Source organism: Stegastes partitus, unplaced genomic scaffold (assembly GCF_000690725.1).
Source record: "Stegastes partitus isolate 25-593 unplaced genomic scaffold, Stegastes_partitus-1.0.2 Scaffold236, whole genome shotgun sequence".
NCBI classification, from domain to species: domain Eukaryota; kingdom Metazoa; phylum Chordata; class Actinopteri; family Pomacentridae; genus Stegastes; species Stegastes partitus.
In genome coordinates, this window is record NW_007577967.1 from 40,613 (window position 1) to 55,490 (window position 14,878).

General features: G+C 41.9%; 3 protein-coding genes across 4 annotated transcripts in view; 2 read left to right on the top strand and 1 right to left on the bottom strand.

The window, feature by feature from the left end:
• LOC103357122 (zinc finger protein 585B-like) overlaps positions 1-2,552 on the top strand; it is an 8,795-nt gene extending 6,243 nt beyond the window's left edge. The window contains exons 8-9 of the mRNA XM_008281528.1: positions 521-573; positions 1,070-2,552. Coding sequence (XP_008279750.1) covers positions 521-573; positions 1,070-2,337 — 1,321 coding nt within the window. The 3' untranslated portion in view covers positions 2,338-2,552. The remainder of the gene's footprint in view (positions 1-520; positions 574-1,069) is intronic.
• Positions 2,553-2,611: 59 nt separating this feature from the next.
• Positions 2,612-7,129, bottom strand: apex1 (APEX nuclease (multifunctional DNA repair enzyme) 1). 2 transcript variants are annotated; one of them, XM_008281529.1, is made up of 5 exons: positions 7,047-7,129; positions 5,129-5,260; positions 4,833-4,996; positions 4,545-4,737; positions 2,612-3,576 (listed from the first exon to the last, which is right to left on the bottom strand). In XM_008281529.1, the coding sequence occupies exons 2-5, from the start codon at positions 5,187-5,189 to the stop codon at positions 3,062-3,064; spliced, it is 933 nt and encodes a 310-aa protein (XP_008279751.1). In that variant the 5' UTR covers positions 5,190-5,260; positions 7,047-7,129; the 3' UTR covers positions 2,612-3,061. The 2 variants fall into 2 exon arrangements, with proteins under 2 accessions (XP_008279751.1, XP_008279752.1); XM_008281530.1 differs by having other exon boundaries at positions 7,053-7,114.
• Positions 7,130-7,345: 216 nt separating this feature from the next.
• osgep (O-sialoglycoprotein endopeptidase) overlaps positions 7,346-14,878 on the top strand; it is a 9,412-nt gene continuing 1,879 nt past the window's right edge. The window contains exons 1-10 of the mRNA XM_008281531.1: positions 7,346-7,474; positions 8,614-8,748; positions 9,380-9,499; positions 11,743-11,918; positions 12,106-12,201; positions 12,301-12,350; positions 12,432-12,510; positions 12,635-12,700; positions 13,510-13,600; positions 14,394-14,469. Coding sequence (XP_008279753.1) covers positions 8,634-8,748; positions 9,380-9,499; positions 11,743-11,918; positions 12,106-12,201; positions 12,301-12,350; positions 12,432-12,510; positions 12,635-12,700; positions 13,510-13,600; positions 14,394-14,469 — 869 coding nt within the window. The 5' untranslated portion in view covers positions 7,346-7,474; positions 8,614-8,633. The remainder of the gene's footprint in view (positions 7,475-8,613; positions 8,749-9,379; positions 9,500-11,742; positions 11,919-12,105; positions 12,202-12,300; positions 12,351-12,431; positions 12,511-12,634; positions 12,701-13,509; positions 13,601-14,393; positions 14,470-14,878) is intronic.

Sequence of the window (14,878 nt, forward strand, 5' to 3'; positions counted from 1 at the left end):
CTGCACGGGGAGAACATGGAGACTCCACACAGTAAGATTCCGGTGCCCCCACCGGGACGCGAACCAGCAACAGTGCGAGGCAACAGTGCTACCAACTGCGCCACCCTGCAGCCTGCAAAACTTCCAAACACATACAAAAATATATATTTCAGGACATTGTAATTGAAGTGATCCGATGGGACACTACAGTTCTAAACTTTTTCTAGACTTCAGAAAATCAGGCCTATGATGAGACCCTTAAGCAGTCCTTTTTACAAAGACCAGGAGGAAAAAGTATACACAGAGCAATGACTTTTCCTTGAGTCTGGAGGTAAACTGCATAATTTTACTGAAGGTCTGGTGTGAACCACAAGTGACTTATAGCTTCAGTGTTTTTGTGCATCTTGTCTGGTGGGAGAGAAGAGCTGCCTTTTCCAGATTCCAGAATATAATGTAGTTTATGGTCTCATTGAGTGATGGGTATGGTGAGACATCAGGCTGATTAAACTGAAATAATGAACGTTTTCTTTCTTCTTTATAGTGCAGAGCACTCTTATGGGTCATCTACAGTCTCATCAAAGGATGGTGATGAAAGTAAGTGTCCACGTTCAGACGGTTTTAAATCTTTTTCAGAACAATTGACACTGTATGTCTGTGAGCTAATGCATCTATTAGATATAGTTCTTGTTCTTCATGTGGGGTTTATTGAGAATTCTTAAATGTAGTTTGTTTGAACAGCCCAGTCAGTTCATAGAATATTTAAAATAGTCTCTTGTGCCTTGAGGCTTTTATGTCCGTTGAATTCAGCACAGAGCTCCTAGGAAAAGAAATGTTTCACTTGTGGTTGATTCTAATTGGTAACTGTGTTCAACACCATCTTGCCCTTTTTTGGGGGGGAATAATTATAAAACAGAAACTAGATGCACTGTATATACCACAGTAACACAATAGAAAATTACCAAACAAGTAATTGTTAGAGGAAATCATTTTATGCACTTTGAAACACAAAAGTCCAAAAGCGCATAATCTTTCCATTTGTAAGCACGTTTCCTTCTTTCTCCAGGTTCTAATTATTCTGTTTCTCCATAAGGTTCTGCAGCAGATGGTGCACCGGCTGCTTTCTCCTGTCCCAAGTGCTCCTTCCACCACCCAGAAGAAGTGCAGGTCCAGCAGCACATTGACAAAGTTCACTCTGTTGAGACTGTGGAGGACAAGTCGTCCCTTCAGGGCCTCATAGATGAAGAGGGACATTTTAGTTGTGCAGACTGTGAGAAGAACTTCAAGTTCCAGTCCTTACTGAAAGCCCACCAGCGCATCCACACGGGGGAGCAGCCCTTCTTGTGCTCTCAGTGTGGACGCCGTTTCTCCTTCAAACAGTCGCTGGAGAGACACAAGCAGACACACAAGTCCGGACGCAGGTACGAGTGTCTGATCTGCGGGGAGTTCTTCAAGTCTCTGGCTGCTCAGAGGGAACACAAGAGCACCCACATGGAGAATGGGGAGTACTTGTGTTCAGAGTGTGGCCGGGCGTTCACCTGGAAGTCGGCGCTGGTGAGGCACCTGAAGACTCATGGCGTGGATGCTGACAAAGCAGAGCATTCGTACAAATGCCCTCGCTGTGACCTGGGCTTCAGCTGTGCCAGCTACCTCAACAGGCACCTCCAGACTCATCAGGAGGAAAGAGTCCACACCTGCAACTGTGGAAAGAGCTTCGCTTACCGGGCGGCTCTCACCGCACACCAACGCATTCATCAGAAAGAGCGGCCACACATATGCACACAGTGCGGCAAAGGCTTCCTCTACAAGGGTGGTTTGCTGAGCCACATGAAGATCCACTCGGAGGAGATGCCCTTCATGTGTTCATTCTGCGGCAAGAGCTTCAAGAGGGAACGCAACATGAAGAAACACGAGCGCTGCCACACCAGGGAAAACGTTTTCAGCTGCTCGCAGTGCGACAAGAGTTTTGTCTACAAGGCGACGCTGATCAGACACGAGCTGACGCACTCGGGCGAGAGGCCGTACCTCTGCTCTGACTGTGGGAAGGGTTTCTTCTCCCATGCAGAGCTTTTAAAGCACGAGCGTTTCCACACGGGTCACAAGCCTTTCCAGTGTCCCCACTGTGGCAAGAAATTCACTCAGTCGTGCTACCTGACCATCCACCTGCGCTACCACACCGGAGTCCGACCGTACTCCTGCACCGAATGCGACAAGAGCTTCCTGAGCGCCAACCGCCTGAAGAGACACCAGAGAACGCATTCAGGGGAAAAACCGTACCTCTGTGTGGAATGTGGGAAGGGATTCAGACAATCTTATAATCTGAAAATGCATCAGAGAACACATGTCATGAAGTTAACATAGACAGCTAGGACTTTATCTTGTTGATCTGGAGATTAATGTTCACCCAATTTAAGTTGTTTAGGATAATGGCTTATAGATTAGACTTCAACAAAAGCAGCTGTAGAATTACTGTCTCTATGTACCTGCATTAAACTGCAACCACTAGAGAAGATTTTCCATTATACTGAATGCATTTGATTTCCAGGCTGTGTTGCGATTAAAGCACCTTGAGCACAGGAACGTGTTTGTTGCTTTACCTTTGCTCAAAATCCTGAAATAACGAATGGAAGACGAATGTATATAAATTCAGTCTTTATTAAGTTTGGGTAAGTTTTACAACAGAAACTTTAGCACTGGTTTTGGGGGGAGAAGCTTAAAACAAGATAAGTTTTCTTTTAACAGCAGTGGTTCCATTTCAAACCGTAACAAACTTGAGCTTAGACATTTTGAGTGTTTAGTGTTGAAAACTTGGTTTACATCACTGGATTTACTGACAGACTTGAATTACAGGTAGAAGACAATATTTGTGTTTTTGTGAACGTTTCATGTGGAAAAAAAACAAAGACAAAAATACTACATAACAGCTAGGCTACAGTTACTAAAAAAAGTAAGCTTGGGCAGCACTCCAAAGATTCAACATTTCCCATGACGGCTCAACACACACTGGCACACGTGGCAGTTTGAGCCACGTGAGATCAGGAGAAGAGGCTCTTGAAAGCATGAACCCTGCCGACCACACGGTGACCTACACAGCTACGTGCAGAGTGATGGGGCAGTGGTCGCTCCCCATCGCCTTGTTGCGGATCTTGCTGTCGCACAGGCCTGGCGCCAGAGAGGAGGACAGCAGGAAGTAGTCGAGCCTCCAGCCCACGTTCTTTGAGCGGGCGTTCATCATGTAGGTCCAGAAGGTGTAGGCGTTGGTCTGCTCGGGGTAGAGCTCCCTGAAGCTGTCGACGAAGCCGGCTTCCAGCAGCTGGCTGAAGCCCTCGCGCTCGTCGGGGGTGAAGCCTGCGTTTTTCTTGTTGCCTTTGGGGTTCTTCAGGTCGATCTCCTGGTGTGCGACGTTGAGGTCGCCGCACAGCACCAGGGGCTTCTGCATGTCCAGCTCGCTCAGGTAAGACCGGAAGTCCTCGTCCCAGGTTTTGCGGTAATCGAGGCGCACAAGGCCTCTGCCGGAGTTTGGCACGTAGACCGTGACCAGGTAGAAGGTGGGGAACTCTGCAGTGATGACGCGGCCCTCTTTGTCGTGCTCCTCTTTGCCTGCAGGATCGGTGGAAGAGGTTCTTTTATTTAACCACAAATTAAAGACATTTTCAGTTTAATCACTTCCTGTCACATTGCGTTGTTTGCACTGCACATCATTTCTTATAAACAAAGCCGACTCTGAACCAAAGACTCAATATGTGCCTCATGCAGATTCTTCTGTTCTCTTTTGTGTCTACTTATATTTTCATATCTTTAGATTGTGTGTTTTGTAGCTTGTTACAGATCCAGACTGTATATTTTTAGCTTATTATATGTTTAGCTTACAAATTTTTTTAGTATGCATATTATTGTAGCAGAACTAACAGTAACTTTGACTTGTTTCTGTTAATTCTGCTCAGAATGGAAATGAACAGTCCGAAAGCTTCAGCTAAGGAGCCTCTTACTACGCTTTTGGGTTTTTCCCATTTCTTGTGGTGTGCTACAGCCTTCATGTTGCTGTTAAACAAGGTCCATCCCACAGAACCTAATGCTCCTTACCTGCCTGAAACACCTCATTTACAGTCCAGGCTTTCCTTCCCTGACTTATCTATGTCACGTTTGCATAACAGCTGCCGAGCAAACAAAGAACGAGCAGCTTCCTTACGGTCTCCCATTATTTTCTTGCTAAAGTTGCTTCTGCAAGAGGTACATCCCCACACACATACAGATGCGGGGTTGCTTTACATAACCAGCCTTGAGTTTATTTATAGCTTAGCATAAAGACTAGAAACATGGGTGGAAAAGCCAGCTTGCTCTTTCTATAGGCAACAAAATCCAACTTAGAGCACCTTAAAAGCTCTGTAGTTAACCAATTAGAACTAATGGCTTTAATTCATACAAAACACAGGATGCAGCTTCAGTGTTCCCTCAAACTAGTGACAGGTGGAACTGTTGTTGAACCTCAGAACTCTCAGTTTACAGCTATAGATGTCAAACTTTGTCTAGTTTCAAATAACACAACAGCATTCAAAACCATCCCTCACCGATGCCGTAGGTCACTTTGATGGGCTCGGTCTTGCAGAGCATTCCCACACCACTGTAACCCTCCTTCTCGTCTGACACAGCCCAGTACTTGTGAGGGTACTCGGGCATGGAGGTGATGTCAGCGGGCAGGGCTTTCTGTCCACACTTAGTCTCCTGCAGGCACAGAACATCTGGAGCCTCCTCACGCACCCACTGAGGAAGACGAGAATCACCGTTAGCTTCATAATCATTTCTAAAATGACTCTCAGAACCGATTAATGTTACTCCTCCCATCGCTGCCGACTCACATCCAGGCCATTCTTCTTCACCCAGGCCCTCAGCCCGTCCACGTTCCAGGAGGTGATCTTCATGTTGCTGCTGCGTCCATCTTTGCTGGTCATTTTGTCAGGAGGATCTTCGTACAATATCGGCGCCTCCGGTTCCTTAGTCTTCTTTGCTTTCTTTGTGGAAGCTGTGAGGTCAAAGACAAAGCGTCACAGTGACAGGAGCAGGTCAGATATGTGCTAGAAGAAGTTGGAAAATGTGTTTTTTTTAATATATCTGCAACAGATTTCTGTTTGTGTATGACTGCATGCTATAGTACCAGAGCCGGTGTCATTGTCCCCCTCTGTACCGGCCTCCTCTGCATTCTTGCCTCTCTTCATACTTGAACTCGCTCTGACTGCAAGCACACCTCGCAGACACACAACACGCACACACAACAGCACTCGCGCCGCTGCAAGAAAAGAGGAGAAGCTTTAGTGATGTGTTCAAGTGTTACAACAACACGCAGGACACCATGACAATAGAGCAATGTGTCACAAAATACAGGTCTAAATGAAGCACTGTGGTGCTGCCTGCTCTACTAATCATCATCTGCACACGTAAGGGAACCTGTTTGTTTGATACACACCGCAGCAGAAAAAAGTCACAATATCATTTTCATTTCTTCGCCATTGGAAAAGAAAGCATTACTATTCCCGCTACAATTATGATTCATATCCAGCAAAACAATGGTGATGTGACCTTTTTTTGTTTTCCATACTGTGCTGCTCTACACTAACATATTTAACATCTTTGTTTGATTTTCATTCATTCAACTTTTAACTCATTAAGGTATAAAGGCTTCATTTATAATGTAGCTGAGTAAACGGTAAGATTAAAGTTAGACGTAAAAGTAGAAATCTACGGTTTTTGTTTTTTTTTTTAACCAGGAAAAGGTTCATTGAGATTAAAAATCTCTTTTACAAGAGTGTCCTGGCCAAGACAGGCAGCAGCACAACTGACAGACAGACAAGGTCACAACAGCATCCACACAAACATCATACTCATAATACATGGTGATTACATGTTGAAGATAAGAAATCAACACAATAACATATTAACTGGTGTCAAAACAATCCTGGAGTTTAGATGCCCTGTTTGTGTGTGGAAATACACCAACATGTACAGCCTTCATCTTGTGCCCTTAGATCAGGGGTGCCCAATCCTGGTGCTCGAGAGCCACAATCCTGCATGTTTTAGATGTTTCCCTCTTCCAACACACCTGATTCACATGATCAGCTCATCATCAAGCTCTGCAGAAGCCTGATAATGATCCTGATCATTTGAATCAGAGGGAAACATCTAAAACATGCTGGATAGGGGCTCTCGAGGACCAGGATTGGACACCCCTGCCTTAAATGAACCTGCAGTGATGGAGACCATTTTCTCTTGCTGGCTCAAACAACTTCCTGTAATTCATCATAGAACACTTCTCTTCCCTAAACCAATACCAGCCAATATATATATATATATCTGTTTCTAATTTATATGGCTCATATTCAGCTAATAGTGTTTTTCCAACATTGTCCTGCTGAATGTCCAGTTAATACCCTAAAGATCAACTTCAGACATACATGTGAACACTTAAACGTAGAGAAACACTTCAACAGACGATGCATGTCAGCAAAATACCAGTTAATCAGATCAAACTATCTGCCTTCTTGTAAGAAACAGGTTCAGTTATGAGCACAAAATCTGCAAGAATTCATTTTGTTGATCTTTTTTTACAAGTCGTGCTCGCCATCCTGAACATGACAGCATGTGCTCTTAAGTCCCTAAATAAACCCTCTGACAAAAGGGAAGCTCGCTGATCGTGTATTATGATGTAAATCGCTGCTGTGGAGTGCATTAAATGCAAAATGAGAATCAATTTGCGAAATTTTCCTGCAAAACTAGCAGCATGCATGTAGAAGACAGAAAAACTCGACGACAGAAGAAGACACTTTGCATTTTTTTACGTGTTACACAACAAGTTTAGCTAATAGCCAGCTATGCTAACGTTAGCTTTTTCCTGTGTGACAAAGAGCAGAGAGCAGCAGCAGACGGCCTGCGCTCAATGAATGGAGACAGAGCAGCCGGCTAACTGGGCTTTATACGAAGCTTCACGGATTCACCGACAAAATGCAAATGCGGCAAAAAATAACGTTTAAATTTCAAAGACTTCCAACATTTAAAAAAAATCATGCAAATAATCTTACTCGCACTTTCACAAACAGGATGCACAGCCCAGACAAGTGCTGCTTCCCAGTCACTCCCCCAAACACACACTCACAGCGAACACTTCTCACCACGTGCTCACTACATTGTACTGCCTGACTAAACACATGCCTGAATAGTATCCCACAAATAGCACACATTTTAATTCCTAACCCAACAGTAGTAAGAATTCACACCACTTCATGCTATGAAGGTGTACAACATTATCCTGACATGCTACTGAATTAAACCATTGTTTAACGAAGCTTTATGATGAGGCGAAATCCGCAGCTGCCTACTGTTTGGGTCCTTCGACATTTACATGGAGTGGTTGAGCTAAAGCAGTTAGCCGAGGCTGTCAAACTAGTAGAATAACAGTTGAATTAGATTGAATTTGCATTAATGTCATTTGTTGAAGGAAAGTGAAAAGGTAGGCAAACCGAATTTGTTTTTAATGCAACGTTAATTTAAATTATTTTTAGGAAGACAGTGGGCCTGTCCTGTCACGGTTAGCATGGGAGCTAACTGCACAGCTGTACAAGGAGCTGTATTTTGGTTTTGCTAAGTATGGAGAGAGCAAACGCATTTTGTATTTAGTGTAGAGTTCAATAGGTTTAATGGTGAAGTGTGCATTGGGAGGGTTGCTTTATAGGCGACTATGGTATTGGCACCAAAATATCAATGGGCAGCAACAAAATTCTTCAAAATGCTAAATGTTCTGCGAAAATTGAGTTTAACATATGTGCCGTAATTACGTCTATGTATCTCTTAATTTTGCCTTAGCACAAGTTTAGATTTAGTGTTTCCTAATTTTCCTGACTATCTTAAGTTAGGGATTGCATGCTTTGCTCACATTTGTCTCTCTGTATAAATTGGCATTTTAAAATTTGTTTAATTGTCGAATGTTTATCAACAAAAGGTTGCAAAACATAAATGACCAGCCAGAGTAAATAGAACCAATACTCACTAAAAATACTACTGAACGAAAGTCACATATCAAGGTTGATCTTGCATGTAAAGCCACAGGTCAGTAGCTTAACTAGTACTTTGACTAGTAGGTTAGTTAAAAAGAACCATAGCCTTTAATAACTAAACATGTGAATGTAGTATCTTAGAATTATTTATCTCACAATTTTGCTTTTGCTAAATACCCTAAGTCTATCCAAGTGTTCCTAATTGTTTTTTTTCCATCCCATTAACACACATGAGCAGCACTTTTTAGCTAATAATTATTTCTATTGGCATGTAATCAGTGGACTGACTTCTCGATTATCGACTGGTTGTTTGGCCCATAAAATGTAAAATAATGTAGAATTGATGAGTGTTTGTCAAAGTCCAAATATGACAAATGTGTTGTTTTGTTCACAACCCGAGGATATTCAATCTACTGTCACAGAGAATGAAAATAAAAAACAGAAAACATCATGAAGCATTTCTCCAACTGATAATTAATTCTAATAATAATTGGTTATCAATGTAACAGTTGACCACTAATTGATTAATAATTGCAGCTCTAATGTAATCCAGTCCAGTACACCACCACTAACCTCTTTGTTTATTTCCATCCAGACAACAGGTCTCCAGCAGCCATGACCGTAGTCATCGGGTTCGAAGGCAGTGCCAATAAGATTGGCATAGGCATCATCAGAGATGGTGAAGTGCTCTCCAACCCTAGACGGACGTACATTACGCCACCTGGTCAAGGCAAGTTACATTTCTGTTTAAACTCTGTCACCCGAGTGCATGAGGGTTCTGATACAGACTTTTTAATGTTGTTATCCTCACTGTCTGTTAGTCAGGCATGTCTGCAGACTGTCCTGAGGGACTTGCCCTTAGCTCATAGTGAAGTTAATGACATATAAATATGGTGGTTCTGCCCTTCACAAAATGTACACAAACTGGGTGAAGAGAGAGAAAATCTGCTTGGAAGTTTATCTGCAAGTGACCGTGTTTGACTGTTTGTTGTTGTGGTTCTTTATTGCATGTTTGTAGAATTGTTTGTATTTTCAGTCAAACGTTGGATTTACAGATGTTCATGAGCTCCCTGACTTTTAGTAGTTTACTAAAACGTATAAACACTGTAATGTCACCAAGAGAGTGATTAACTGAGCTGCTAATCAAACTGCAAATAAAACAACAAGTCCAAATTCACTTCTTTTTCAAATGTGTCATCATGGTGCATGTCCCATTCCTCCTTTTTATACCATTTCAAGCCCTCTTGAACTCCATGCAACACTACAACTGTGACATCAGTTACATCTGTAAAGGTTTAGTGCTCAGGCCTTTAGGTACAGTCCTTCATGTCAAGCTGACTGTATATTATTTCACCCATTAGGGTTCATGCCGAGTGACACAGCCAGGCACCACCGTGCTGTCATACTGACTGTCCTAAAGGAGGCGCTGGAGCAAGCAGGCCTGAAACCTGCAGACATCGACTGTGTGGCGTACACTAAAGGTAACATCAACATCCTCTGTGGTCAGCTGTTAGTATGGGAGGACTTCAGTTTGTTGGATGGTCCTCAACAAAGGATTAAATGAGGTTATACTGACCTAAGAGTGCGCAATAAAGATCTCTTTTAATGAAATGAAATGAAATGAAATGAAATCAATGAAATGAAAAATACTTTATTTATCCCAGAAGGGAAATTCAATAAATTAATACAAAACACCATGTTTACAGTCAGTGTTACTCACTAAAGTGCCTGAAGTGCTCTTATAAACATGTGGAGTAACACTTAGCAAGCTAGTTTTTATGAATTGTATATCCACAATTGTTTCCACAAAGTTTACGAACATGCAATCTTTGTTGGCACATTTCTGTGTGTATATGTGATAAACAAAACAGTTTAACTCACAGAAAAGAGGCTCCAAAAAGGTCAACAACCAAAAAAGTTAGCAAGTATATTCTGCACTTGCTTCTTCTACTCCTCACGATAGACTTCTTAATTATGTTAAATGAAAGAATAAATTCTATTGTCATATTGTCTATTGTCTCTGTTTCCTCTCTACAATATATGTGTCAAACAGATAATTCTAGATATACTGTGATGTAGTGCACTTTATTTAAATCCAGCCCAGTCTGTAATCTGAATTTCAACAATGAATCAATCACACTGTATTCGTGTAGTTCTTGTCTTGCAGGTGGAATGTGGCACAAAGTGATTTACATACAAAAAAACGCCAATCCATATACAAAACCAAAGCTAAATGAAGGACTCAACAAAAACAGGGACAGAACAACTGTAGTGATTTTTTTTTTCAATTTGTAATGAAGAAACAGCAGATGTAGAACACACTGAGAAAATCCAACAAACAAAATAGGAAGGTAATAGAAAACTGAAATGGTAAAAAGATAAAACAGACTTTTATATATATATATATATATATACACACACACATATAAACAGACTGTTAAATTAATTAAACAATGTCTATCCTCATGACGGTAGCTTGTAGTGATGCATGTTCTGTGTAGTTTTCCTTTGTGCCTGTATTTGGGCGTCTAGTTTTACTCTACTTGTCAGCCAACACATAGTGTATACAGTATCGGAAAATGTTGACATTAGCGGGTAATCATACAGCCGAATGGTTCAGGCACATACCACATAAATGCAAATTCCATTGGCAGCAAGTCCTCCGTTTAGTTCCCAGTCAGCCAGAACTTTACCTAAGATCATCCCCATACTTTGTTTCCTCATATTTCCTTTCATTCTACACTGTACTGTCTGTGTAAAAGCAAAAATACCTAAAGTAATCTTAAAAACAACAACAACAACAACAACAAAAGCTGACCCATAAAATGAGTTTAATTTGATTTTTTTCTCCATAGGATAAAAAGTTAATTAAGCTTATTTCTTCTAGAAATCTTAATAAGCTCAAGAATTCTTTTGTAAGTGAGACCTGAAAATGTGTCACAATCATTCATTTGAAACAACCACCACCACACACACACGCACCATGCTAATGGAAACAGACAAAAATACGATCAGAAAAATGAGTCAACAAAACTCTAAGAGTTCGCAGAGGAATGAGTGTTGAACACGAATTTCAAGTTGTGAAGCAGCTCATTCCAGTAGTGAACTAGGTCGCTCCACAAACCAGTCTTCAGAGCTGGTTGGAGGAACTTCAAAAGCCAGTCTCTCCTGTCATGCGATGTTGTGGATAATAGGTTTGTACTCAACACAAAATCATTTAAACTGTGTTCAAACTGCTACAGGGCAGGAAAAACTCTGACATCGGTGTAGTGACATTCTCTAAGTGTTCCCAGGTCTGTGAGAAACGGGGATGAGTTTCTTTGCATGTCTGTCTGGTAACGTTTTACAGAAAATAGGTAAATATTAAATGATGGCTAATATACGTTGTGTATTTCATCTTTTTCTTACTATAACACGTCAAACTGTCTGTTGGGAAAATGGCCTGTTGAGGAAAATCTCATCCTTGTACCCAGTTTATCAGGAGCATGAAACACTGACTGATGAATGAGATTCTATTTTGAACAACATGATCCTGATGTTCACTGCTCACAAGGTGTCAGTGTTAAATTATTATCTCACCAGGCTCAGTGATGTCATCCATACGCATTTTGATTGAACAGAGCGAAAGAAAATTCTCAAAAGTAGAAATTGTTGTATTCAGAAGATTCACATTTTTGTCACCTTTGACATTTATGTTGTCAATCTGCTGTTTTCTCTCCTTCAGGTCCTGGTATGGGCGCCCCCCTGGTCACAGTGGCTCTAGTGGCCCGGACAGTCGCACAGCTTTGGGGGAAGCCGCTGCTCGGCGTCAATCACTGTATCGGACACATAGAGATGGGCCGACTCATCACCAAAGCCAACAACCCCACGGTGCTTTATGTCAGCGGAGGCAACACGCAGGTTGGTTCCTGCTTAAGGGCTTCATTCCTCAGGAAAAACCTCAAGTCTGCATGATTTTTGCTTTGGTTGTTCTTTGTGTTTGCTTCTGCACCGCACTTCCTGATTCTTAGCTGTCAGTTAAATACTAACTGTTGAGTCATACATTAGTAGACAGTAACGACTTTCGGCTTCTGTTCCTTCTGTGCAGGTCATTGCGTACTCAGAGCGGCGGTACAGAATATTTGGGGAGACTATCGACATTGCTGTTGGAAACTGTTTGGACAGGTTTGCCAGAGTTATTAAGGTTTGTGTTCCTGTCTTTTGTCATCAAATCAACTCTTTGCCTTTTAGCACATGTGATAGACGTCTGTTAATACCTTTATGTGGCTCTGTCTCTCCTCAGATTTCCAATGATCCCAGTCCAGGCTACAACATCGAGCAGATGGCCAAGAAGTGAGTGAGACCATTCAGCAGCTTCGTTGGATACTTACAAATGTATTGTGTGCGCGATACTTAACTTTGCTTTTTCTGCAGAGGGAGTCAGTACGTGGAGCTGCCATATACGGTGAAAGGAATGGATGTCTCGTTTTCTGGGATCTTATCCTATATAGAGGTGGGTGGTGTGTTCATCTGTGGAGCTGATCTAGGTTTAATTCTCTCAAGGCTACAGTTTGATGTTTTAAGACTTTATTATTCTTTTGGTTCATGATTATAACTGTTTTTTGTTTCTTTCATAGGAAGCTGCTAATAAAATGCTGAGCTCTGGTCAGTGTACAGCAGAAGACCTGTGTTTCTCACTGCAGGTACTAAGAACCTGTTAACCATCTGAACCCCAAGCACACTCTGGGTGCTTTTTTTGTGTGCATTTTTACTCCCTGTCTGTTCATTTTTCACTGTAGTATAAAGTCCTGGACCTCTAAGGGAACAGCTCAACCATGTCTAGAAGTACAGAGTATAACTAAGTTAAAATGCCATAAATCACCAAAAAAAACAAAAGAAATGATGGCTTTACATGCTACTGATATTTTGCTAACTACATTTTTTATTTGTACCCATACTAGTCTCCTCTCTGCTCTGTCTACACATAGCCTGCAGTTCATTTAGGTGGTTGGAGTTCAGGGTGTTAATATATATTATCTTACATGTTGAATGTGTGTAACGTAGGAAGTTAAAAAGGAAATGTAGAACCATTTACACACTTAAAGGCTTTGATTTGTATTAGGGGCAGGAACAATACAATGTCCATGGCTAATGTAGAATAAAGGAACATCACATGATTTTACATCAAGTTTATGCTACGATCAACACGTATTGACAGCATGTTCTGTTTGGATCTTGATAAATTTGGTGTGAAACATCATGACAGCAACTAATTATTGATTAATCTCTTTTGCCATCCAAAGTCACAACCAACAGATTCAGGGAACTTTTTTCACGTCTTTGTTTTTAAAAATTACCAAAAAAAAAATATGGATTATCAAAACATTGACTGTTAAATTTTCTGTGCTACCACTGACTTGACTAATTAATTAGTTCAACTCTTCACTGCAGCCCTAAACATGATGCTAAGTCATGTATCTCCCGGCGCTAACGCCTCTCTCTCTCTCTGCAGGAGACGGTGTTCTCCATGCTGGTGGAGATCACCGAGCGGGCCATGGCTCACTGTGGCTCCCAGGAGGTCCTCATCGTCGGAGGTGTTGGCTGTAAGTACAGGAGAAATGTCTCACAATAGCAAAAGCAAATGTCCTGGACTGAGCTTTTCTTTCCAAAGCTGCCGTTTTGCAAGTTGTTCAGTCACACACGAACAAATTACAACAGATCTCCTACGCTGTTGTAATGCACACTATATCAACAGTGTTGAAATGCACTGAAACCAGAATCTGATGCTGGCGTTTGTCTTTATAGAAACAGGCACTCTGAAAACTGACCTCCCACATGAACGCAAATATTGTCTTTTCTGGGTTTGATAATCACCCAACAGTGTAGAAATGTTGGCTGATTAGCAGCAGGATTCTTCTGGCTTTGAAACTAAAAATAAATCCATACGGGAGATGTGTGTTTTGCAAATTGGGGGGGGAAAAATCATGACTATTAATCATTTAAAGGTAGATGATGATAAAGACACTCCTGTAATAAATATATGTAGTTTAACTTTTATTTTAAGGCTCCTGGTCTGCCTCTGCATTTATTCTTCTTACACATTCAGACTTTTCTCCTTTGCAATTATTGTCAGATTATTATTGTCAGATTACTTATTTTATTCTTTACTACTGTTCGTTAATTTACTTTACTGTCGAAATCACTGTAAGATGCCTGAATTTCACCGCCAACTTAAATCCTAATCCCATGATTGATTAAAAACTATGTCCTGTTCAGCACTGCCTCTAGTGGGAATCATTCCAGGGTCACATTAATGTTCTGACCTGTGTTTTTATGGGTGTGAGCTCTTCCTGCCGTGAACATGGAGGATGTGACCTGTTGTTGTTTCCTCTGCAGGTAACCTTCGTCTGCAGGAGATGATGGGGGTGATGTGTCAGGAGAGAGGAGCCAAGCTGTTCGCCACAGATGAGAGGTGAACCCGTCGGCTCAGCACGTTCACTTTCATTTACGTGAAATTCCAGCAGAGTTGGTTTCACTTTTACACCCACGACCAGTAGGCTGCTGACTGACCTTGAACAGCCGTCCTCCTTGTACTCATACAGTGTAACTGCCTCTACAGGGCGAACAAAACAACAGTCACACCCGGTGCAGTTTACGACCCAAACACACCTCAGATAGAGTTGCTCTGTAGTCGGGGGTGTGATGATTGTGTAAATGCTGATTTAGAGGCTTTACTTTGGTCTGCCCGCGGGGGGGTCATCCTGGAGACCCCTCAGGCCCGGAGGACTGTGTGGAGTCCAACCACCCCAGTCCTTCTGGGCCGGGGGTCTCTGTGGCGGTGACCCTCCCCGTGGTTGTGGACTGTGATCCCTCTCAGTGTG

Bases quoted from the DNA above. Each gene is read 5' to 3' on its own strand.
- apex1 (XM_008281529.1), bottom strand. From the start codon at position 5,189: ATGAAGAGAGGCAAGAATGCAGAGGAGGCCGGTACAGAGGGGGACAAT. The intron at 4,997-5,128 runs GTACTATAGCAT...TTGACCTCACAG, and splicing joins GGACAATGACACCGGCTCTG to CTTCCACAAAGAAAGCAAAG. The intron at 3,577-4,544 runs GTGAGGGATGGT...CCGATCCTGCAG, and splicing joins CAAAGTGACCTACGGCATCG to GCAAAGAGGAGCACGACAAA.